Here is a 26,119-nt window from a genome sequence, read left to right as displayed (position 1 = left end):
AGAAGAACGTAAGAAGAGCCCTAATGGATCAAACCAGAGGTCCATCTCATCCAGCCTCCTGTCTCACACAGTGGCCAACCAGTTCCTCTGGAGGGCCAACAGCAGGGCAGAGAGGCCGAGGCCTTCATAAGAACATCAGAAGAGCCATGCTGGATCAGACTAGTGGTCCATCTAGACCAGCATCCTGTCTCACACTGTGGCCAACCAGTTCCTCTGGAGAGCCAACAACAGAGCACTGTAGCCAAGACCTTTATAAGAACATCAGAAGAGCCCTGCTGGATCAGACTAGTGGTCCATCTAGTCCAGCCTCCTGTCTCACACAATGGCCAACCAGTTCCTCTGGGGGGCCAACAACGGGGCACAAAGACCCAGGCCTTCCCCTGACAGGGACCTAAGAAGACCCCTGCTGTGTCAGACTGGTGGGCCATCTAGTCTTAAAAATTACAAGGATAATCATAGAAATAAACACCAATACAAACCAAAGAAAACTGTGATTAAAGGAACGTGTGCAACATTAAAGTTTTCACTAAAAGCTTCAAATCTTTATATCAATATTGATTTTAAATTGTATACAATCAAGATTCAACTTGTTATATACGTCATCTCCTGTGTGATTCTTTGTTTATAATGGTACAATAATCCAATCAATTTTCCATAAGGTACCATAAGGTACTTGCTTTTATTGTATCTGTATCTAGTTTCTGGAATTGCTGAATGTTGCACACAATTTAAAATGAATACTCATATCAAGATCTGATGCTTCTAATGATGCTTGTACAAGTGCCTTTAATCTGGTTCATATCCTATCAACTAGTCCAGCATCTTGTCTCACACAGTGGCCAACCAGTTCCTCTGGAGGGCCAACAACAAGGCAGAGAGGCCGAGGCCTTCATAAGAACATCAGAAGAGCCCTGTTGGATCAGACAGGGGTCCATCTAGTCCAGCATCCTGTCTCACACAGTGGCCAACCAGTTCCTCTGGAGGGCCAAAAACAGGGCATAGAGGCTGAGGCCTTCATAAGAACATCAGAAGAGCCCTACCGGATCAGACCAGTGGTCCATCTAGTCCAGCATCCTGTCTCACACAGTGGCCAACCAGTTCCTCTGGAGGGCCAGTAACAGGGCAGAGAGGCTGAGGCCTTCATAAGAACATCAGAAGAGCCCTGCTGAATCAGACCAGGGGTCCATATAGTCCAGCATCTTGTCTCACACAGTGGCCAGCCAGTTCCTCTGGAGGGCCAACAACAGGGCAGAGGCCTTCCCCTGATGTTGTCTCCTAGCTCTGCAATTCAGAGGCTTAGTGCTTCTGAATGTGGCACTTCCCCTCAGTCACCATGGCTAGTAGCCATCAATAGACTTATCCTCCGGGAATCTCATCATGGGTACGTGCCCCACACTTTCTATCCCGAATCAGAAGCATCTCCCCTAACTAACTGCAGTGACTATTTTGAAGGTTTCCATGTAACTCTGCCATGCGGGACCGTCCACCTTTCAGGTTTCTCCAAACTTGTCTCTGTAGGATCTTCCTTGAAATATCATATCCAAAGCCACTCCAAGAAACTGGATTTCCACACCTCCACTGCCTCTTTTCCTACCATTTTCTCCTGCACCTCTCCTCGCCCGGCAGGTTTCTTTTCCTGGCTTTTTAAAAAAACAGTAGTAAATGTATCACCAGGATATTGCTAGACTATGTCAATGGTGCTACTACCTTTTTAAAAAAAATAGCAGGCAAAGACCACTCCAGTGGCCATGGGGGAGGGGGGAGAATGGGAGATACAAGAAGATTCCATGGGAGATATCCCATATAGAAGAAGCCACTATGCCACTGTCTGTATTTCTGTACTGGCTGCAGAAATGGGAGCGGAACCGGACACTGTCACTGCAAGGCAGCAGCCCTGGTGAACAACTGTTTGGGGTACACTCTGCACAACAAATTGTGAGCCCCCCTTGACAAAGCTGCCCCGATCTTGCAGGGATGCCAGCTTGGCTCTCCCAGCCCCTTCCAAGCTGCCTCAGACAGAGCCCTGGAATCCCCTCTGCCCGGAGAAAAGAGAAGCGTCGTCACCACATTACCTTCGACAGCTGCCCTTGCACAGCCTTCACTTCACAATTTGCCTTGAGCAACTCCTGCTTGAGCTCGGTACAGGCCAGCTCCAGTTGGTCTTTCTCCGCTCGGGTCACCTTCAGCATCTCCCGGACTTCCGAATGGTCGACGTCGGAGCCCATCGCATCGATCGCCGCCGCTTTCTGCTTCTCGCTGTCCAGCTGCGACCGGAGAGAGCCGTTCTCGATCTTCAGGCCTTCCAGCGAGACTTTGCAGTCCTCCAGCGTCTTGGCCAAGGCGGTGTTGCCCTGCCGCTCCGTCTCCAAGAGGACGTTCAGCCTCTCGTTCTCCTCTCTCAGGCTCTTGATGGCCGCCTGGGAGTCCTGGTGTTCCCGTTCCAGGCTCCGCAGGCTGCTTGTCAGCTGCTGCTGGATGTTCAGCATCTTCTCCCTCTCGAACTGGGCCTTCTCGAGCAGCTCTGTGCACTTCTGCTCCAGCTCGTGGATCTTGGCGTCGTGGGCTTTGCTTTCGTCGTTCTTCGGCCGCTCTTGCAAGAGGGTCACCAGCTTCTCATTCTCTTGACTCAGCTTCTCGGCCCGCTCCCGGTGCTGGCAGAAGGACGTCTCCAGCATGGCTTTCTCTTCGGCCAGCTTCTCGTTTTCGGCAGTCAGTTCCTGAACCACCTGCTGCTGGTCGGAAAGCTCCTGCAACGTGGCCTGAAGTTCTTCGGCCGTGCTGTGATGGTTCTCTTCCATCTTCTGGATCCTCTCTGTGAGGGAGGCCACCGAGAGGTCACTGACGTTGTTGGGCGAGCTCCCCGAGGTAGAGCATCTGGAGGTCTTGAAGGGGGTGCTGCTGGAGGAGACGGGTCTAGAAGGTACGTCCATTATGTGCTCGAAGTCGGAATTATCAGGCGACAGGGAAGCCTTGGTGACGTCACTGCTGGAAGATCCAGAATTCCGCAGGGGAGGCCCATTCACTTGCTGGAAGCTGTCACCCATGACGCCTTGCATGGGAAGTTTGGTGGGACTTCCAAAGCTGGACTCCTGCGTCATGGGAGTTGGAAGACTGCTACTGCCGCCGCTGCTTGTTGTGTCTGTCGACGGCGACTGCTCTATATGACTTAGCTTCTCTTTCAACAACCGGTTCTCTTCCCCCAGGCTCAGCAGCTCTCTCTGGAAAGCCTTGTTCTTTTCCTGGAGGGCCCTTACAAACGGCTCCAGTTTGGCTGGCGACGACGGCAAGGCATCGGCATTTTGGTCTAAGAGGCCGGCTGCGTCGACGCTCGGCGGCTCTTGGTGCTTCTTCAGCTCGCTTCGGAGCTTGGTGATCTCCGAATCTTTCGTTTTGGCCTCGGCCAGGAGCTCTTTAACCTGAGACTCCAGAACCGCCTTGTCTCCGCCTTCAGCCTCATTCTTGGACTTGCCGGCGGGGCGCAGGTGCTTGGTAGGCGTCGGTGTCCCCGAGGACGTGGGGCTGGGCTGAGTCTTCCTGGGCCGCAGGACGGCTTTTTCTCGGGCCACGGCAGCCGTCGGCAGCTCCCGAGGAGCTGGGATGCCGGTGCGCTTTGACGACGGGATGGAACCTAGAAAAGGCAAGGAGAAAAATAGGTCAGGCGCTGGGGAAAAAACACATCAACAAAGTATGCTCAGTTGAAGCACGGCGACTTGTTTGACTTATTCACGGTGGACCCGATACTAAAGTTCAGCCACAGCGCAAGGCCCAGACGAACACAATTCAGAATCAAAAGGTTCCCATAATAAAAGGATGGAACTAGTAAATTTATGAAAGTCAGCTTAAAATATCAGTAAGCCTTCAATAAGAATTAGGTCAAAGCCTGCCCTGGATAGTCCAGGCCAGCCCAATCTCACCAGATCTCGGAAGCGAAGCAGGTTCGACTCTGGCTAGTATTTGGATGGGAGACTTCCTTGGAATACCAGCAGTCAGGAGGGCAGGGGCAGGCTTTATTTAGCCACCTCCCTGAATATCTTCCAGACCCCAGTAGGGAACAGTCACCAGAGGCCATCATGCCTTCCAGATGCACGCACACACACACACATAAAATGCAAAAATATAACAACAACAATCAGGTCAAAACCCTTAGAACCCAATCAGTCAAAATAATTCCAGGACTCAGTCAGAGTGTTTTAGTGGCCAGGAGATAAATTTCGCCGTTGTTTCTACGGTCCTCTTGTGAGACCCCAAAAGGAGATTTTAACAGATGTTAGTCCACAGAGCGGGCTAGAAAAGAAGCCGTAAGTGGAATGCACTGCACACTATTTACAGGAAAACAGACAATGCAAAACAGAGTCAACAGCCTGAATGCCACAGGGAGAACATACGCTTAAATGCCCTTAGAGCAGGGGTCCCCGCTGATACCTGCTAGGTGTTTTAGGAAGTGGGTGGGGCCAGGGAGGGCTTCTGATTGACTACTGGAGATTTGATCGCCTATGCAAATTTTGTTTTTAAATGTCGGGTTGGCAGCAGCTGCTGCTACAGCGCATGTATCTGCACTGCGTTGCTTAAGTTAAGCTGCAATCATTTTGTGGCTGTCTCCAACGGCTGTGGCAGACATTTTGTGGCAGCCATTTTGTTGCTTGTGTCCACCACGCTGTGTCAGCATTCCAAATTTAAGCCTGCAGGCTTCAAAAGGATGGAGACCCCTGCTTTTGGTTTGAAATGCTTTTTGGGTTATACACAGCAAAGGGTCTTCTACTCTATATTTTTTGTTCAACGGGACACTTAAATGTTGGATGACAACAACATCCCAACCTTCTGCTCCAATTTCAAACTGCTGGAAAGTGCCTTGCCTGCCGCCCCACCACCTGACTGGGTGGGGTGTGAAAGCAGCACTCTTTGTTGGAGTCTTGAATCTGAGTAGACAGAGGAAGAAAAGAGTTTTAGGCAGGAAAAGGTTGGTCAGAGTTTCTGGCTGGAAGAAGTGTCTTTCGGAAGAGTATTTTCCAAACTTTCAATAGCTGCGCAGGGGTATTTTTGGATGGAAACGGAGAGCTGCATTTCAATGTTAGCGCTCCAAAAGACACACTGTTGGGATATAGAATAAAGTAAGAATCCAGTAGCACTTTTAAGACCAACAAAGTTTTCTTCACACCATAGGCTTTCATGTGTTACACACACATTTCTTCAGATACGTGATATGTGAGCAAGTTCCTTTCCCGATGTCATGAAAGAATTAGTGCATTTGCTTATGAGTGCTAATTTCATTGTCTGATGAAGTGTATTTTTAGCACACGAAGGCTTACCTTCTCCATAAAACTTTGTTAGCTTTAGGAGCCTTTGTTAGCTCCTGGACTCCAACTTTGTTCTAATGCTAATTTCCTAGTGAGTTTGCTTGCAGCCAACCACCTGCCAGAATGCAGGTGGCAATATGTGTAATGAGTTGATATTGGAATTGGATATTGGCTAATTAATAGACCTGAGGATGTCCCAGGGGTGGAGGCTTAGTGAAGTTTTACTGCCTTTCTTCTCGCTCTCTCGCCTGGGGAAAGAGACACGAGGTAGAAATTAAAGAGACAAGATGTAGATTAGAAGTTTAGACAGGATGTTTATTGTTTTAAACTCCCAGTCCCTTTCCCCGTAAGTAATTAGAAAACTTTTAAAGCTAATACAAACGTGTCTTGCATTCTTCTTTTGCTCTGCTACATTTAAATATCCAACATTCCAGGGTTGTTTTTTAGCAGGAACGCACAGGAACGCAGTGGTTGGCTTGGCGTCAAGGGGTGTCACCTAATATGCGAATGAGTTCCTGCACAGCTTTTTCTGCAAAAAAGCCCTGTGCGAAACAATGCCAAGGTCAGGGGGTGTGGCCTAATATGCAAAGGAAATCCTGCTGAGCTTTTTTTGTTGTTGAAAAAGCCCAGCAGGAATTCCTTTGCATTTAGGCCAAACCCCCTAACCTCACCCTTGTTTCACACAGGGCTTTTTTGCAGAGAAAACTGTACAGGAACTCATTCGCATATTAGGCCACACTCCTTGAAGCCAAGCCAGCCAGAATTTTTCCAACACATAAAAGAGAGGCAACATTTTCTGTATCAGCTCCCCATCACGATGGCCAGGCGTGCTCAGTTAACATTGATCTCCACTTGCTCAGCCAGTGGAGGCGCATTCTCCCTGGGCATTCATGTGACCTTTCCCTCTGCAGGTCCTGCTTCTGCCTGTGACCCTGCGCCCATCAATTTGGTACCATTTTATTTATTTATTACCTTTAATTTATACCTTGCCCTCTCTGCAAGCCGACTCAGGGCGGCTAACAGTCAGTTCCAAATTTTAAACAATAAATACAAATTAAACAATCAAACGTCAAACAATAAACACTATTAAAACATTTTTAAAACCATTTTACGGTGCTGTTAAATAACTTCCTAGGCGGGATTGTCCTTTACTAACAGTTAAACCCGTAGTAGTTCCAATATCTCAGTAGTGTAGGTGGCAGTCCTCTCCCGGTTTAAGTGCCAAAAGCCTGTCGGAATAACTCGGTTTTGTCGGAGACCGCTAGGGAATACCAAGGTCGCGACACAGGTGCAGGCAAACCAATGCTGAACATGTCGTGCCTCGAAATCCCCACCAGGGGTCACCATAAGTCAGCTGCCGCTTGACAGCAAAACGGAAAAAAGTGGATGGGGGAAATGGTAGCCACTGGGGAGAGAGGCCGAGCCAAGGAAAGTATAGAAAAATCTGCTTTGTGGACGTTCCGTTGTCATGGCAAATGCCTCTTCCGTTTGCAGCATCAACAAGAGCTAGGCGGGAAACCTGTGTCCATGGGGAAGCAGCAGCTCTGGATGCGGAAGGATTTTAAAAACGCCCACACAATGTCAAAGGTTGGATGCTACAGGTCTGTTCAGCTAATGGTGGCCCTTTCCTTCAGCGCAAGGGGACTTGCAGTGGCACGGGAGGCTCCTGCAGGCTTCCTACTCCAGGGTAAAACACCAGCATCGGCGCAATGGATCTGCAGCATCCGATCCCAAGTGTCTGAAATTCTCAAAATGCAGGCACAATCTTACGTCGCAGGGCCGGCCCTAGGCAAAGCGAACTTCTGGCGCCCACCCCCCTGCACTGATAACGTCACCGAGTCACATGGGAGCACCCAATTTGGTGCCCCCAGAAGGCCAGCACCCTAGGCAATCGCCTAGTTTGCCTAATGGCAGGGTCAGCCCTGGGTTTTACAATATCTGAAAGGCGGGAGAGGGGGGAGCAGGTCCCTTTGGGACGTTTTAATGACTTTTGTGCATCATCACTTCTACATCATTTTCACTGCTTCCCTTGTAGACGATTTTGTTTCGCATAAGGTTGCCAGATCTGGGTTGGGAAATACCTGGGAATTTGGGTGGTAGAACTTCGGATGGGCAGAGTTTGTGTGTGTGTGTGGGGGGGGGGTACTCAGCAGGATACAATGGCATAGAGTCCACCCTCCAAAGCAGCCATTTTCTCCAGGAGAACTCATCTTGGTTGTCTGGAGATCAGATGTAATAGCAGGAGATCTCCAGGTGGCACCTTGAGGTTGGCAACCCAGCATTCTCACCATTTTCGTACACAACCAACACAAAAATAATTTGGGGGAAATCCACTGATTCGTGGGGGGGCAGGGGGAGCAGGGAACTGGCCCAGGTGAAGAAAGTAGAAGCAGAACAAAAAGACCCAAAGATCAAATTTCTCACAACGCTGAAATGCTGGGTACCCAAATCAAGGAGAACAACTTTTTGCAATCTGGATGAAATAATAAAAGGATGACTATCGAACTACCTGGAAAGTGCGTGGAAGTTTCATCAAGATGCCAGCGTGGGGATGCCATCCTACAGGTGGGGCCTGGAGTTCTCCTGACGTGACAACTGATCCCGGGCTACAGAAATCAGTTCCGCTGGAGGACATGGCTGCTCTGGAGAGCGGGCTGCATGGCATTATACCCCACTGAAGCTGCTCCCCTGCTCCAACCCCACCCTGCCCAGGCTTTACCCCCCAAATCTCCAGGAATTTCTCAAGACAGACTTCTGGCAAGCCAGTTCCTCTGGAGGGAACGGCATGCTTTTTTGGGGGGGGGGGTGCACTGGGACATCACATCCCTGTAGAGCTCCCTCCGCAAACTCTGCCCCCCCCTCCCCCCAATCTCCCAACCTACAATTTGAGCCTTTTTGACATGTAAGAATATGTCAGCAAACAGGAGGACCAGGGAGGTACAATGAACTGGGGAAAACAACAAAATACTCTCTCCGTTTACAAAACTGTTTCTCAGTGTAATATTCAGTCACAATTCATGACAAGTTTACAATACAAATATGCAGTTAGAAAACCATCCTGTGCGTGACGTAGCTACTGTCCATAAATCAATATTTTCTGAATCCAGTCCGACGATAAAAAGGAACTGGTTCAATTTTGTTTTGGGTATGAGCCACCCTTCTTCTACCTTCCATCTTCATAGGTTCAGTAGACTTGTGGTGCTACAATTCCTGGCTTCCAAGAGAGCCAGTTTGGTGTAGTGGTTAAGTGTGCAGACTGTTATCTGGTAGAACCTGGTTTGATTCCCCACTCCTCCACTTGCAGCTGCTGGGATGGCCTTGGGTCAGCCATAGCTCTGGCAGAGGTTGTCCTTGAAAGGGCAGCAGCTGTAGGAGCCCTCTCAGCCCCACCCACCTCACAGGGTGTCTGTTGCGGGGGAGGAAGGGAAAGGAGATTGTGAGCCGCTCTGAGACTCTTCGGAGCAGAGGGCGGGATATAAATCCAATATCATCTTCTTCTTCCTCTGGTTTTTAATTTTTGGTTCACGTGGAAAGCCACTGCCAATTTCTATCTATCAGTGTAATAGTTGCAACTAAAAAACTATGATATGTGGACAGTATTATGATTTATGGACTAGCTATGTCGGGCAATGGATGGTTTCCTAACTGCATATTTATATTGTAAAACTGTTATGAATTGTTGTGACTATATATTACACTGAGAAATAGTTTTGCATACGGAGAGAGTATTTTGTTGTTTTAATGTAAGAATATGTGGCAGAAAAAAACACAAAATGACTTGACCATGAACACGTACAGAACTCCCCCCCCCCACACACACAAACAATCAGTTGGTCCTTGGTTTTTGGACCCTGGAGCTTCAGGACGACGTCCACTATGCCAAACAAGGGAGCCGGCGTGGTGTAGTGGTTAAGAGCGGGAGAACTCTAATCAGGAGAACCGGGTTTGATTCCCCACTTCTCCTCCACGTGAAGCCAGCTGGGTGACCTGGGGTCTGTTCAGGGCTTTTATGTTTGAACCGGAACACACAGGAACACGGTTCCAGCTGGCTTGGTGTCGGGGATGTGGCCTAATATGCAAATGAGTTCCTGCTGGGCTTTTTCTACCCCAAAAAAAGCCCCTGCATCTGCTACAGCTTTCAGAGCTCTCTCAGCCCACCAACAAGTCTAGCTCACCCAAAAGAGTTAGAACTTGGGCTGCCAGACAATCCTCGGATCTCCTGGCTATCCAACACACGCTGCCATAATGAGATAGTAATAACCAGGCCAAACAATTCCTTCCCTCGAACAGCAGCCCTTCGACAGCAAAGCCCCAGAGTCGCATCGTTAAGGCGCAGACAGCAAACAAGGGGCCCTTTGATTCTTTTAATCACATTACGTGCACTTAATTGCCAATCCTGACTATCAATTCCTTCCTGGGAACAAGCGCCCCGTCTCTCCTTCACCAAACACACAAATTGCCAGAAATTAAATCATTTGCATTTAAATGAACGGCGGCAGAAGACCTTTTCAAGGTCCTACTCCAGCGGAGGAAGAGGAGAGACTGTTGTGGGGGGAGATCCGGGCTCTAAATTGCCTGCCGTAGAGGCTTCTCTCTGCTCAGTGCTTGGAAAGAGCGAATGCGAACGCTGGAACAAAACGGACAAGGAATTCCCAGGGGTCTGCCAACCTGTTCATGGACTTTTCAGAAAGGTCCACCAGGCTGCATGCCAAGCTGCCCCCCCCCCAGCAGTCTCACTGAGTTTTAATTCGGACGCAGCGAGAAGTTTGCCCACAGTTAAAAAAAAACAAACGGGTTTCAAAAGCCGCAAGAGGGACAGCAGGCTTTCCAGTTGCATCGTTGTTGGGGTTAGACACACAGGGCAGTCGATACTGCAGGAGGAACAGCAATTACTGCCCCGTGGTGGGCAAAAATGGCCTCTGGGCACATGGACTTATGAAGCTGCCTTATACGGAGTTAATGTTGCCGGGGTAGCTGGTTGAGTCTGTGGTGGCAAAGCAGAAGATCAGGGGCATCTCGGTGGTGGTGGAAAGCGCCAGCAGGGCACAGCCAACTTGTGGCAACTCTGTAGGGTTTTCAAGGCAAGAGACGTTCAGAGGTGGTTTGCCGTTGCCTGCCTCTTTGAGAGAGAGCCAGTTTGGTGTAGTGGTTAAGTGTGCGGACTCTTATCTGGGAGAACCGGGTTTGATTCCCCACTCCTCCACTTGCACCTGCGGGAATGGCCTTGGGTCAGCCACAGCTCTGGCAGAGGTTGTCCTTGAAAGGGCAGCTGCTGTGAGAGCCCTCTCCAGCCCCACACACCTCACAGGGTGTCTGTTGTGGGGGAGGAAGGTAAAGGAGATTGTGAGCCGCTCTGAGACTCTTCGGAGTGGAGGGCGGGATATAAATCCAATATCTTCATCTACCTCACAGGGTGTCTGTTGTGGGGGAGGAAGGTAAAGGAGATTGTGAGCCGCTCTGAGACTCTTCGGAGTGGAGGGCGGGATACAAATCCAATATCTTCATCTACCTCACAGGGTGTCTGTTGTGGGGGAGGAAGGTAAAGGAGATTGTGAGCCGCTCTGAGACTCTTCGGAGTGGAGGGCGGGATATAAATCCAATATCTTCATCTACCTCACAGGGTGTCTGTTGTGGGGGAGGAAGGGAAAGGAGATTGTGAGCCGCTCTGAGACTCTTCGGAGTGGAGGGCGGGATATAAATCCAATATCTTCTTCTCTTTGCATGCCTCCTGGCGTCAGGTCTACGACTATCTTCAATAATAACTCTCCATTCATATATATTCATCAGGGTTATATATATATTTAGCCGTTACATGCACACCTAACTTTCTGGCACGAGGTAAGTTCAAAACGTTAAACTGTTACAGAGCAGACATTCTCACGCTAAGAAATTCGTTAGCAAAACACTCTTAGCAGATAGTCGTGACTTTGGGAGGCAGACACGGTCAGAGGGCCCAAATACTTTTGCTTTCCCCACAGCACATCAGCAGGTGTTTCGGAACAGAGCAGTGATGGAACAAAGCATTAACATGGCAAGGGATCCCATCCAAATACTGACCTGGGCTGACCCTGCTAAGTTTCCAAAATCTGGTGAGAGCAGGCTAGCCTGGGCCATCCGGGTCACAGCTCACTGTCTCAGATACAATTAGGGATGCCAGGTCTGTGTTGGGAAATACCTGGAGACTTTGGGGGTGGATCCAGAAGAAGGCGAGGTTTGGTGAGGGGAGGGGCCTCAGCTTGGTACAGCGCCGTAAACCCCACCCTTCCAAGCAGCCATTTTCTCCAGGGGAGCCGATCTCTGCTAACTGGAGGTCAGTTGCAAAAGCAAGAGATCTCCAGGTCCCACCTGGAGGCTGGCAACCCTAGATGGATGCACCAAATCTCATACTACATTTAAGTCTTTAAGGTGCCACTGGACTTCTGCTCTTGTTTTTCAGTCCATCTGATTCCAAGGCTTCGGGCAGAAAAAGATTTTCTCTGAGAGCCTGATACCCAATTCTTTCAACGAAACATGCCAACTGGAGGCTATCTGGAGGCAAGGAAGGTTTAGAAAACACTGGGGGTTCGTTCTTTCTCTCTTTCTTTCTTGCCACAAACAATGCACTAAGATGGGAATGAGTGCACAGGTTACAGCCGCCTGACACTAAATAGGCCTGGATCTAGTTCATGCTTGGATGGAAGACTTCCTGCGAACCCCATGGACTCTTCTGAAATGTTATTTGTGTGTGTGTGTGTGTGTAATGCATGTGTGTGTGCATGCCTGGAAGTCATGGTTTACTTCCGGCGACCCCTAGTGGGGCTGGGAGGCAAGGATGTTCAGAAAGGTGGCTTGTTCAGAAAGTGCGAGCCCTGCGGGACGTTAACCAATTCCGCAGGGCCTGCAAAACTACCCTCTTCCAACAAGCTTATAGGGAACTCTGAATGTGACAACTAGCCATCTGGATAGACATCCTACTGAATATAGCACCTTTAATTTATTATGGTTTTATAATTTTTATGTAACTTTTAAACTGTATTTTAACTGTATCTTTTATGAATTGTATAATTGATCATGGTATACCATGTCCTGTTAGCCGCCCTGAGCCTGCTCCGGCGGGGAGGACGGGATACAAATAAAATTATTATTATTTATTATTATTATTATTATTATTATTATTATTATTATTGCTGTCTTTCTCTGCACCCCAGCCCTGGTATTCCTTGAGAGATCTCCCATCCAAGTACTTGTGAAGAAATACTTGGAAGTCTTTTGCAGGTTCATGGCACTTTATGCATGTAAACCAGCAAGAACTCCTGTGTGCCGGAAACTTCTGAGGTCAAGAACATGATGCGCCAGCCACATTCTCCATGACTGCAAAGCGTTACCCATTTTGGCAACTCCAACTTGCCAACCAGTGAGGGTTTGTATGGCAATTTCACTTTTGGGTTCCTGGGGCTGGCCGATGAAGCATCCCCAGAGAACAAAGCAGTAGGTAACTCCTGCACTGAAATGGCCCACAGGAAAGGGAATATTCTCCTCTGCGCCTTCTCTCGACAGGAAAAGGTTTTGCAGCCAGCACGGCGAACAGTGTGGGTGTGCAAGGGCTGGAAGAAAGATACCCCTCCCCACCGAACACATACACACTGAATGGAGGGGGAAGGGCACGCACGTCCCACAGTACAGCTCTGTGCTGTATTACAGGCATGAAGACAAAGGCCGCAGTGTTCCGCGAGGGGAAAAAACGGAGAGATAGCAGGCATTTTCTGGCCAGAACGCAAAGCAGCCCACCCACACCCCGGCTGCATTTCGGCAGCTGCAGCTGGGGAAACTGGAAAGCAGAGGCCGCACCCTGCGCGGCTTTTTCCTGCTGCTGAGAGCAGCTGATGGTCCGCAGGACTCCCTGACCCGCTTGTATATTATAGAATCACTGGATAAAGGAGGACAGGGCACCAGCACATCTGGATTTCAGCTCTTTCACAGTAGCCAAGTCAAATCCACTTGCCCACTCTAAGGGGAAGCTCCTGTCCTGCTCCAGGTTGTTATATTTTTGGAGACTCTTGGCCAAGCCTTCCAATGGCAGCTTGGCACCCTTGGGTACCCACTGCTTTGGAGGTTTTCATGTCAGTTTAACAGTCACATAGTGACACTCCAATTTGCCCTTTTTCATTCCATTCTGCTTCCATCTGTTGTCGTTGTGAGCTTTTCTGTTTTGCCCAGTTTTGCTGCTGCTGTTCCTAATTTGTTTCTTTTAGGGGCAGGGGTGTCAAACTCATTTGTTATGAGGGCCAGGTCTTACACAAATGAGATCTTGTCAGGCCGGGCCGTGTGTGTCATACATATAGTGCCAGGTAGTAGAGATATAACCCTTAATAAAGGACACAGACAAACCCAATTAAAGATTTTTTTAAAAAAAAAATTAAAATAAAACTTTAGGGCTTGTTGGTCTTAATGGTGCTTTCTTTGTATCTCTCCTATGCGATCCAGGGGACCAGGAGGGAAGGAGCCTCAGCCAATAGAGGGAAGAAGCTCAGTAGCTCTGCTGTGATTGAGCAAGTCTTGCAAAGTAAGCTGAGATGCAGAAGGAAGCAAGGGAGAGGGAGAAGGAAGCAGATGACAGCCAGTTGCTTGGGGGCCTGATAGGAGCCCTCCGGGGGCCTAATTTGGTCCCGGGCGGCATTTTTGACACCCATTTTAGGGCATCTCTAGGCAGCTGATTTTAAAAAATCACATTAAAGCACGGTGTATTTAGTAGGAGAAATTCCGCACGCTGATACAGAAAATCATGCAAAAAATAAAAGCCTGTGAGTTTGATGTGCACAACAAAGAAGCAAAGTTGAAATCATTTTTTAAAAAGAAAAGAAAAACAGCAGGGCTGTGAAATTTAGTAGCATCCCAAATCTCATGGCTCTACTCCCAAAAAAACCCCTGGGAACAGCTGTTTGGTAATGGTACTGAGAATGCCCATTTGAGACGCACAGGCTCTGATGGGGCCTGGCTAGAGCTGTAACGGCTGTGCTGGGACTGAAAATGGCAGGATTTACAGAAGCTGAGAAAATGGCTGCTATCCCGCTTGTTTCCATCTACCCAAATCGTGATTGTGGTACTGCCACCTAGATCTCCAGCCTAGCCAATCCAGAGACCTCATACTGCCAGCCAACTGCAGAGGCCAATGCTGCACACCCTCCGTTCCATTTGGCCCCTGAAGGAATGAGACCCTGCAGTCCATGGTAGCTCACCACTCCTCTTATGGGGAAGGGCTATAGCTCAGTGGCAGAGCATCTGCTTGGAAGAAGAAGAAGGAAGGAGGAGGAGGAGAAAGAAGAAGAAGAAGGAAGAAGAAGAAGAGGAAGAAGAAGAGGAAGAAGGAGAAGGAAGAAGGAGGAGGAGGAGGAGGAAGAAGAAGAAGGAGGAGGAGGAGGAGGAGGAGGAAGAAGAAGAAGGAGGAGGAGGAGGAAGAAGAAGGAGGAGGAGGAGGAGGAAGAAGAAGGAGGAGGAGGAGGAGGAGGAAGAAGAAGAAGAAGGAAGAAGAAGGAAGAATAAGAAGGAAGAAGGAAGAAGAAGGAGGAGGAGGAAGAAGGAGGAGGAGGAAGAAGAAGAAGAAGGAAGAAGAAGAAGGAGGAGGAAGAAGGAGGAGGAAGAAGGAGGAGGAGGAGGAGGAGGAGGAGGAGGAGGAGGAGGAGGAGGAGGAGGAGGAGGAGGAGGAGGAGGAGGAGGAGGAGGAGGAGGAGGAGGAGGAGAAGAAGAAGAAGAAGAAGAAGAAGAAGAAGAAGAAGAAGAAGAAGAAGAAGAAGAAGAAGAAGAAGAAGAAGAAGAAGAAGAAGAAGAAGAAGAAGAAGAAGAAGAAGAAGAAGAAGAAGAAGAAGAAGAAGAAGAAGAAGAAGAAGAAGAAAGATGATGATGATATTGGATTTATATCCCGCCCTCCACTCCGAAGAGTCTCAGAGCGGCTCACAATCTCCTTTACCTTCCTCCCCCACAACAAACACCCTGTGAGGTGGGTGGGGCTGGAGAGGGCTCCCACAGCAGCTGCCCTTTCAAGGACAACCTCTGCCAGAGCTATGGCTAACCCAAGGCCATTCCAGCAGGTGCAAGTGGAGGAGTGGGAAATCAAACCCGGTTCTCCAGATAAGAGTCCGCACACTTAACCACTACGCCAAACTGGAAGGTTCAAACCCCAGCATCTCCAGTTAAAAGGATCATGAAGATTGATAAGTGATGTGACAAACCTTTGCCTGAGACCTGCGGGAGCTGCTGCCAGTCTGAGTAGACAGTACTGAACTTGCTGGACCAAGGGTGTGATCCAGCAGAAGGCAGCTTCGTGAGCCCATATGTTCAAGAAAGATCTGACCATGTTTCTGCTGCGCCGCACTCGCGCCTGCGAGGCAGTCGACGCTGGTGCTAAAGCCACCGTTGCTTTTATTACTTTTCTCCCCGCCCCCCACAATTGATTCATTCCCACCATGGCCAATCCTGTCGTCTTCTTCGACACAGCCGCTGATGGCAAGCCTCTTGAGCGCATCACTTTCAAGTTATTTGCAGACAAAGTTCCAAAGACAGCAGAGGACTTCCGTGCCTTGAGCACTGGAGAGAAAGGGCTTGGTTACAAAGGACCCTGCTTTCACAGAATCATTCCGGGGTTTGTGCGCCAGGATGGTGACTTTACTCGCCATAACGGAACAGGCGGCAAGTCCATTTATGGTGAGACGTTTGCTGATGAGGACTTCCTCCTCAAGCACACAGGCCCTGGCATCTTGTCTACGGCTAATGCTGGACCCTATACAAATGGGTCCCAGTTCTTTATTTGCACAGCCAAGACCGATTGGCTGGATGGGAAACGTGGTCTTTGGCCACGTGAAAGATGGGATGGGCGTTGTGGAAGCAATGGAGTGCTTTGGATTCCGGAAGGACAGGACAAGCAAGAAGATCATCATCACTGACTGTGGGCAGCTGTCATAAAATCCCTTTGTCTTAACCAATCAGCCATTCCTTCTGTAGCTGCGGTTAGCACACCACCTGGAGTGCTTTAGTCCCCTGGAACCCTTGTGCTCCTGACTTACTGCTGCTTTTTTATTGGGTTTCAATTTCTGCTCCCTCACAAGTCCAGCTGGACTGAAGACAAGTTTGTTTGCAAAATGAATAAAACAAACCAAAAGAAAAACAATCTGACCATGAAGTTCCCTGGGTCAGGCCCCAAAGAGAGTCCATGATACCCAAAGGGATCTCTTCCTGCACACACGCACCTGCAATTTCTAGTTTTCATGCAAAGAGGTTTGCCATTTCATGCCCCTAATACTCCCAAGCCTCAAGAAATCTGGTAAGCGGCGCTTCTTCCAGCAGGAATATACGGCTGGAAACACCTTAGCCTGCCTCATCTCTGGATAGGTCAGGCTGATGTTTAAGGCGGAGGATCGGGGCCAGCAACCCTCTGCCCCAGTTTTCAAGGAAGAGAAGGAACTCCTCCAGCAGTCTCTGCTGCGATCGTGAACACCTGAGGGGTAGGCAAAGCCAAATGTCTTTAAACAGGAAGCCACACCCCTTTCCCCAAAAACCACTTTCTTCTCTTGGCTGGAGCCATTTTCTTTCCTTGGTGGATGGAGCAGCCTCAGCTGCTGACGGAAGGGCCCCCAGGCACCCTTTGTGGAATGCATGCCCAGGCTGTGACCCTGTTACTAAATGCTCTGCCAGCAACTGCTGCAAGCGAAGGTCGGTCGTACTAAAGGGTCCAGTCAAGAGGACTTTGTGTTCCATAACAACCATGGATGGAAAGAGTAAAATATGCAGAAGGTGTGTGTGTGGGGGGGGGCCTTCTTTCTCATACAGACTGCTGTGATGTCCTCTTTTAAAGGCTTTTTCACGTTTCCTCCTCTTGGGTATGTCCCATTCAGGCCCCCGTTTCTTTTTTCCTCTTGCAAACGGTAGCATGGCGCAGTGCTAGGACTTGATGGCATGCCCACTCTGTGCCCCCTTGACCTGCAGATGGCAAAGAATTCCTGTCTTGGCAGAGCAGCAGAGAGTCAAGCCCCAAACAGCCGTGGAAAGTTTCCCTCTAGGCTGCCCAGTGATCTCACCCAGAAAAACTCCGGCCCAACCTATTGGGTCAAAGGCATGTTTGAGGGTCATCTTGGTCCGCGTAGACCCAGCTCTGCCTTTCCTTCCACCAGCACCGGCTTCCTTCCGCCATGTTGATAAGAGCAGGCTTTGTGCAAACCTCCATAGGCCGCAGTTCACCTGGAGAGTGGCAGCATATGAACATATGAAGCTGCCTTATACTGAATCAGACCCTGGGTGCATCAAAGTCAGTCTTGTCTACTCAGACTGGCAGCGGCTCTCCAGGGTCTCAAGCTGAGGTTTTTCACACCTATTTGCCTGGACCCTTTTTTGGAGATGCCAGGGACTGAACCTTGGACCTTCTGCTTACCAAGCAGATGCTCTACCACTGAGCCACCGTCCCTCCCTGTGTGAGCAGACCTCATTTTGGGCAGGAGCTCACAGGAGCAGAACTCCGGAACCTTTAAATTTTATTGTGATCTTTCTTTCTCCCCGCTCCTCCACGAATACTTGCTTCTGAACTCCATTGTTCAACCCCCCTGTGAGGACTTTCTGATATTTTTCCCCACAAAAGAAGAAAATAACCAAAAAATATAAAGCAAACAGATGGAAATCTTCAGCATGCGACTGTGGCCATATAGGAGAAAGTAATTTTAAAAGTATGATGGGAGTAACGTTTTATTATTACAATCATGGGGGGGGGGGTTTAGCAGGAATGCACAGGAACACAGTTCCAGCTGGCTTGTCATCAGGGGTGTGGTCTAATATGCAAATGAGTTCCTGCTGGGCTTTTTCTACAAAAAAGCCCTGCATGAAACAATGGTGGCATCAGGGTGTGCCTTGATATGCAAATGAGTTCCTGCTGGGCTTTTCCAACTAAAGAAGTCCTGCGTGCTGGCAGAATCGAATGCCGGCCACAATGGACTTGGGGCCAGCCTCAGTCTTTATTGGTGTGAAAGAGCCTTCTGCAGAGTAACAGGCAGACAAGAACCCAGCAGTCTGTCAGGCGAGCACACATGCCTTAACACCCCCCCCCCAAAAAAAAGAGAGTCCCACCCTCTCGGTGGTTATTCCTGACAGTCCCTCTGGAGCTGAGCTCAATTACCCATTCATCAAGGACTGACAGCACAAAAGACAGTCGTGGCAACCCCCTGCCAACCCCACGGAGTGCGGGCTCTGAATAACAGATAAAGGCACATTCCCCCACTGCTGGGTGATGGGCTCCAAAGAGCAGGGAGGAGAAAGGGGGAGAGGAAGAGGCAAGGAGAGGGAAGATGCAGACAAAGGGAAGACAGAAGAGGCGGAACTGAACCAAAGTTCCCCCGCCGCCAGGCCCTTTGGGTCGCAAGAAGGGGGAGGGTGGCGGAAAGTTATCCCCAGGCAGAAGCCAATTCTTGAGCGGCCCACGCTGTGGCTGTGGAACAGAGAGATAGAGAAGCCTTTTCCGATTTGTGTTCAACGCCCAGCAGGCCGCAGGAGACAGAAGGAGGCCGGGGCGGAAGCTGGAAAGCTTGCAGGAGAGATAGCCGGCTGAAGAAGGGGGCTGCTGGCAGGCAGGATGGATTCTGCCCCAGTCTGGCAGGGATCCTCATTCTCTCCCCCGCCTGGGTTCCTCGTTGGGCCCAGCCGCCCAATAGAGGGAAAGGCCAAGAAATAACCCAGGGGTACCCACAGGCCAAGTGTGGGGCAGGGGGATCCATGCTCCCAAGGCCTTTTTTCTGGAAAAAGCCCAGCAGGAATTCGTTTGCCTATTAGGCCACACCCCCTGGCAACACCATTGTTTCACACAGGGCTTTATGTGGGGAAAGCCCAGCAGGAATTCATTTGCATATTAGGCCACACCCCCTAACAGCACCATTATCTCACACAGGGCTTTTGTGGGAAAAGGCCCAGCAGGAACTCATTTGCATATTAGGCCACATTCCGTGATGGCAAGCCAGCTGGAACTGTGTTCTTGCTCAGAAAAAAGCCCTGTGATCTCCCATAACTTGCCCCAGGCCACAAGAAGAAACTTGCCTGCTCACCCCAACCCCCATCTCCACCTGCATTCTTTATAGCTTTCTATTTCACGTTCACTTACTTCGTTTGCATCCTGCTTCTCTCCCCAATGGGGGCTCCCATTTTATCTTCACGACAACCCTGTGAGGTAGGTCAGGCTGAGAGTGTGTGTCTGGGCCAGATCACTCAGCAAGATGCCATGGCCTACATAGGGATCTGAACTGGGGTCTTCCCGATCCGAATCCAGGGGTGGCCAAACTGACCAAACTTGCTTAACAGCCACATAGGATAAACGTCAGACGTTTGAGAGCCGCAAGACATGAACATCAGAGGAGGAAGGGAAGGAAGGAAGGAAAATTGACGGGGGAGGGAGGATGGAGGGAAAGGTGGAAATAAAGCAACTTTAACAAACCAGTTGGCTTAGTTTGGGGGCTTTGAGAGCTGTACAATGTGTGTGACAGAGCCACACGAGGCTCCTGAGCCTGGCCACCCCTGTCCTAATCTAACACTAAAACTTCCATACCAGCTCTCTGTATTGTTGCTCTGTGTGGGTAATTTCAAGGGGGGCACAGGGAGGCCCCCTGGCACTCAGCCTGTCCTTCAGAGAGGCCCACTCCTGGACTGTGCTGAACTGCTCTTCGACGGGGATGGGGGGAGGCAGGATGAGCTGCACACGTGAATGCTCACAAAACCCACTCTCCTCCAGGAGGGGAGGCGGTCTAACCTTGCATTCTCCTGGACTTGACATTTTTTGACACACAAAGAGTTTCCAGCACGCTTTTTCCAACATGTGACTGATCAGCCCTGCTGGACCAGAACCAGGGTCCGCCTGCTCCAGGATCCTGTTTCTAACAATAGCAAACCAGGTGATCTGGAAGGCATGCAGCAGCAGCGGTGGCGCTGAGGCCCAGGCCTCCTCCTGTAGCCTCCCCCTTGCTGTCGCCTGCCAGCAGGTGGTATCCCAGGCACACTGCCTCTGAATGTCTACTTAGTCATTATCATGGTAGCCACGGATGGACCTCTTTGAAAGGCTTCTTCACTTTTCCTCCTCTCCAGAGCACCAGTTTGGTGTAGTGGTTAGGACCGGCAGACTCTAATCTGGAAAGCCGGGTTTGATTCCCGCCCCCCCACCTCCACATGCAGCCAGATGGATGACTTTGGGCAAGTCATAGTTCTCCAAGAGCTGCTTTCTCAAGAGCAGTTCTCTCAGAGCTCTCTCAGCCCCACCCCCCTCTCAGGGTGTCTGCTGTGGGGAGGGGAAAGGAAGGCGATTGAAAGCGGCTCTGAGACTCCGAGTGAAGGGCGGGGTATAAATCCAATCTCTTCTTCCATCATAATCTGCTTTGAAAGCCAGTAAAGGTCTTTTTTGAACACCTGTTACCCAATATCCTCCCTTTTTCTTTGGCTGATGATGTTAGGAGTGAAATCCGGGACCATCAGCCTGCAGGGCCGGCCCTGCCACTAGGCAAACTAGGTGGTTGCCTAGGGCGCTGGGAGGTAGGGGATGCCGAATTGAGCTCTCCCCCCCCCTCGGCAAATGCCTAGTTTGCCTCCTTTCTCCCTTCCCTCCCTGGTCAATTTCAGTGACGCGGAACTGGCACTCGAGCGCCGCACTCCCCGGCGGGGCATCTAAAGACGTCCCCCTCCCCCCACCGAACACCTGATAAAGACTCAAACACCCACTCAAAGTCAGTGCTGCGGGGCCGGTCAGCTGGCCAGCCACAGTGGAAAGGAAAGAGCGCGCCCCGCCGCTTCCTCCTCCCACTTCCTTTCCATCCAGGAAGTGGGAGGCGGTGGCAGTGTGTGCCTTTTTGTTCCCACTGCAGCCGGCCACCTGGCCGGCCCCACAGCACTGACTTTGAGTGAGTGTTTGAGTCTTTATCAGGTGTTCGGGGGGGGGGGGGCAGCTGAGTGCAGCGCTTAAGCGCCGGTTCCCCAACACTGAAAATGACCAGGGAGGGATGGAAGGGAGGAGGAGGAGGCGCAGCTGTGGGGGGGGGGATTCGAGGGGAAAGCAGGGTGCGGTGGCCCCACGGAGGGGGGGGCGCTGTGGAGGGGGGCCCGGGAGTTTGCCTAGGGCGCCATTCGCCCTCGGGCCGTCCCTGTCAGCATGCAACGTACATACTCCGTCACTGGACTACAACCCCTGCTGATCCGAGGTGGTACAGTCCTGTTCCAGGGCTGTACCAGATGATATTTCTTGCTTGAACTCTCTATCTTTCTAACCTCTGTCTGGACCATGGCAGCTCCAGCTCTCACGGGAAGGCACCACCAGGTGTCTCTCTGCCTTCGCATGTGCAAGAGAAGGAAGAGAGAGAAAGAGACGCAAGCTGCGAAGAAACCACCACCGTAGCCAGGAGCAAGTCTATTTGCAGAGGAATTAGTCACACAGCCAACACCCGGCTGAAACTGGTAATCCTTCCACTGCTGTCTCCCCAGGCAGCTATCAGAAAGCGCCGGGATGGAACAGACAGGGCATTGCTGACTCTGCAAAAAGGATGGTATAAACGTGGAGAGGGGGCAGTGTCTCCAGTTCTTGGACACCTTCTACGTGCACCTCTGATTGCCTCCAGATCTCATCCTTGAGCAAAGGTGCTTGACCCAGCTGTGACCACAGCAAGGACAGAAAGCTAAAAGTCTGATGGTTCAGCCGAGTAGATTAAGAAGAAGAAGAAACTGGATGTATATCCCGCCCTATACTCTGAATCTCAGAGCCTCAGAGCGGTCACAATCTCCTTTACCTTCCCCCTCCCCCCCACTACAGACACCCTGCGAGATAGGTGAGGCTGAGAGAGCTCTTACAGCAGCTGTCCTTTCAAGGACAACTCCTACAAGTGCTATGGCTGACCCAAGGCCATTCCGGCAGCTTCAAGTGGAGGAGTGGGGAATCAAACCCGGTTCTCCCAGATAAGAGTCCATGCACTTAACCACTACACCAAACTGGCACGTAACCACTACACCAAAGACATAAAAGTCATCAATTCCATGGCCCCTTTGGCCCCCAAACCCACCATGCTTGGGCATCCAACTCTGTTGGTTTCTGGAGATACGGAAGGATTGGGAATAGCTGCTGAGGCACCGCCCAGAACAAACCTTAAGGACTCATGCATAGTGAAACTGTAATGTTTCCTTTCCTGTACACAATAATTACACATTGCACAAGCAATATAAAAATCAGGCTCTAGCAAAAAGGAAATTCTGAAACCTATATAAATTATGCAAATATAACACAATTTCCCCTCTTTACATAATTTATTCAAACAGCTTTATGATTCTGCATAACTTCCTTCTGCTAGTTAGGGTACTGTAGTTATACCCTTTAACTTCGGAAAAGCTAATCCAGCCTATGTATTTTCAATCAGCCATGAGAGTTACCTTGCTTTAAAGAGGGGAAAAAACAATGCCAAAGTTTTCAGGAAACTGCAGCCTGTTCATAGCATCACAGACGGGGTGGAATTCTAGCAGGAGCTCCTTTGCATATTAGGCCACACACCTCTGATGTAGCAAATCCTCCAAGAGCTTACAAGGCTCTTTTATGCAAGCTCTTGGAGGGCTGGCTACATCAGGGATGTGTGGCCTAATATGCAAAGGAGTTCCTACTAGAATGTGCTGTGTTCTTGGGGCAGGCACACAATACAGACATCCTCTTGGACAACTGCGTACTTCTGTCTACACAAGGCAGGAAGGAATGTAGGTAAACGATGATTGAGTGAGCCCTGCTGGATCAGGAGGAGAAGGAGGAGGAGGAGGAGGAGGAGGAGGAGGAGGAGGAGGAGGAGGAGGAGGAGGAGGAGGAGGAGGAGGAGAAGGAGAAGGAGAAGGAGAAGGAGAAGGAGAAGGAGAAGGAGAAGGAGAAGGAGAAGGAGAAGGAGAAGGAGAAGGAGAAGGAGAAGGAGAAGGAGAAGGAGAAGGAGGAGAAGGAGAAGGAGAAGGAGAAGGAGAAGGAGAAGGAGAAGGAGAAGGAGAAGGAGAAGGAGAAGGAGAAGGAGAAGGAGAAGGAGAAGGAGAAGGAGAAGAAGAAGAAGAAGAAGAAGAAGAAGAAGAAGAAGAAGAAGAAGAAGAAGAAGAAGAAGAAGAAGAAGAAGAAGAATTTATATCTTGCCCTCTACTCTGAATCTCAGAGTCTCAAAGCGGCTCACAATCTCCTTTACCTTCCCCCCCTCCACAACACCTTGTGAGGTAGGTGGGGCTGAGAGAGCTCTTACACACCAGCTGCCCTTTCAAGGACAACTCTGTGAGAGCTATGATTGACCCAAGGCCATTCCAGCAGGTGCATGTGGAGGAGTGGGGAATCAAACTTGGATCTCCCGGATAAGAGTCCACACACAACCACTACACCAAACTGGCAAGCAATCTCTGCCAGTGCCTTTGGGATCACCACGGTCTTGATCTCGGAAGCTAAGCAGGGTCAGCCCTGGTTAGTATTTGGATGGGAAACCACCAATGGAAAACCTGGGTTACTATGCAGAGGCAGGCAGTGGTAAACGATCTCTGAACGTCTCTTGCTTTGAAAACCCCTATACAGGATCGCTGTAGGTCTGGTGCAGGGGTGGCCAAACTGTGGCTCAGGAGCCACATATGGCTCTTTCACACGTATCGTGTGGCCCTTTTTTAATATAAGTTTATTTATGACATTGTTAAAAACACCAGTTTACAAATAACAACAAAAAATAATAGAAAGACGTATTTAAAACTATAATCTATCCTACTGTGTGGCTCTCTCTTTCTCTCTTTTTTATTTATGCAGAAGTTTCACATTAACAGAGAGGGCAATATACCAAGAACACAAACACATTACATACACGGAATAGAAAAACGAGAGTCACGGACAACAAGAATGAGACAAACAGAATGTTAAAGCTCTGGGCAGCAGCTCTGTGTTAAGAAGCGGCAATAGACACAATGTGCTTAAAAGCGGAGCACCTTTCACATCCAATTTGCTAAAATCTAAATGACTTCTTTAATAGATCGGATTGGAAAAGGCATTTATCTCTTTAAATCACTTCGCCAAGCCAGCTGGTGGCTTGGAGAATGCATTTAAAGTTAAAGTTGCTTTCTTTCCATTTCTCCCTCCCCATCTATCTTCCTTCCTTCCTAAATCTGACATTCATGTTTTACGGCTCTCAAACATCTGACGTTTATTCTATGTGGCTCTTCTGTTAAGCAAGTTTGGCCACCTCTGGTCTGGTGTGATTTGTCAGCACTTTCCACAACCCTAATCAGGGCATGACAGCCGCAACTCTCTATCATCTGGTACACCACCTCTGACCATGGAGGTTCCTTTTGGCCACCCTTTCTTAATACAGCTGAGGTGTGTAGGGCCAGGCCCAAAGGCAGGGCCCCCGGGTTCTTCTTCAGGACAGGAAAGAAATTCTTCTGTAGGCAGGCTACAACCACAGCGGACTCTCCCCTGGAAGGAATGCAGCCCGGAGGCTGAGATGGGGTTTTTCAGCAGGGGTGAAGCTCCATCAAAGGTGATGCAATCTCCGCCAGATAAGCATCTCCCGATAGTCAACCTTTATCTAAAAAGAGGACTCCAAACCAGTGTCCCCTCGAAGCTGTAAGCTGTGTGGGTGAGTTCATTAACCCAGGAAACTCCGCTCAGCAGCTCTCTGGGGCCGCACAGGGTCTTGCAGTGCCCATGGCTCATTTTAAATGACAGCAGCTCACATTCTGCTCAGGACGTGACCTGCTCCGCTCAGTAAGTGGGGGGGGGGGGGAATCAGAGGGAACATTGCGAATCCAAACCCTAAATGTTTAAGAGCCAGAACTTCAAAGACATCCTGCATTTCCTGCATTGCGCCAGAGGTTGAACTAGATGACTCTGGGGGTCCCTTATGATTCTATCCCACCCAAGAAGCTGGGGGAGGGCTCTTCCATGGAACAGCTCTGAAAATTCCACCGATTTCTCATGAACCAGGATTATTATTATGACCATTTACATCCTAATTTCGAATAAGAACGTAAGAGAAGCCATGTTGGATCAGACCAAAGGCCCATTCAGTCCAACACTCTGTATCACACAGTGGCCAAAAAACCTAGGTCCCATCAGGAGGTCCACCAGTGGGGCCAGGACACTAGAAGCCCCCTCCCAACCACCAAGAATCCAGAGCATCACTTAACCCAGACAGAGAGTTTCAACAATACCCTGTGGCTAATAGCCACTGATGAACCTCTGCTCCATACGAATGGGCCAAGCATCTTCGCAAGGTAGGTCAGGGGGCTGATGCCTGTATTACACAAGGGGAAGGCAGGGCCAAGACAGAGTGCAGGGGAGCTGCTGAGGGTTACCAAAGTGCTCAAGCAAAGGGGACTTTCCGACCCTTCAGTCTCCAGATCTGCTACTCTCAGCTCCTCTGCTTTCTCCAGTGCTTCTACAGCTCTGAGTCGGGAAATACCTAGAGATTTTGGGAACGGAGCATGCAGAAGGCGGGGACCTCAGAATGCTACAAGAGCACAGAGTCCACCCCCCAAATCATCCATCTTCTCTGGGGCAACTGATCTTGGTCATCTAGAGATCAACTGTAATAGTGGGAGATCTCCAGGAACTACTTTGGAGGATGACAACTCTAAATGCCTTCATAAGAACATAAGAGAAGCCATGTTGGATCAGGCCAATGGCCCATCCAGTCCAACACTCTGTGGCACACAGTGGCCAAAAAAAAATTATATACACACACACACACACTGTGGCTAATAGCCACTGATGGACCTCTGCTCCATATTTTTATCTAAACCACTCTTGAAGGTGGCCATGCTTGTGGCCGCCACCACCTCCTGTGGCAGTGAATTCCACATGT

At 49.8% G+C, this 26,119-nt stretch overlaps 1 protein-coding gene and 1 pseudogene across 2 annotated transcripts in view; one reads left to right on the top strand and one right to left on the bottom strand.

Annotated features, from left to right (window-relative positions):
- SPECC1 (sperm antigen with calponin homology and coiled-coil domains 1) overlaps positions 1 to 26,119 on the bottom strand; it is a 137,535-nt gene that overhangs the window by 72,366 nt on the left and 39,050 nt on the right. For both annotated transcript variants that reach the window (XM_060258999.1, XM_060259000.1), the window contains exon 3: positions 2,073 to 3,628. In XM_060258999.1, the coding sequence (XP_060114982.1) occupies positions 2,073 to 3,628 (1,556 nt within the window). The remainder of the gene's footprint in view (positions 1 to 2,072; positions 3,629 to 26,119) is intronic.
- LOC132587159 (peptidyl-prolyl cis-trans isomerase A-like) lies at positions 15,709 to 16,434 on the top strand (annotated as a pseudogene).

This window comes from Heteronotia binoei, chromosome 18, assembly GCF_032191835.1.
Source record: "Heteronotia binoei isolate CCM8104 ecotype False Entrance Well chromosome 18, APGP_CSIRO_Hbin_v1, whole genome shotgun sequence".
NCBI lineage: Eukaryota > Metazoa > Chordata > Lepidosauria > Squamata > Gekkonidae > Heteronotia > Heteronotia binoei.
This window is presented reverse-complemented; position numbering and strand designations above follow the sequence as displayed.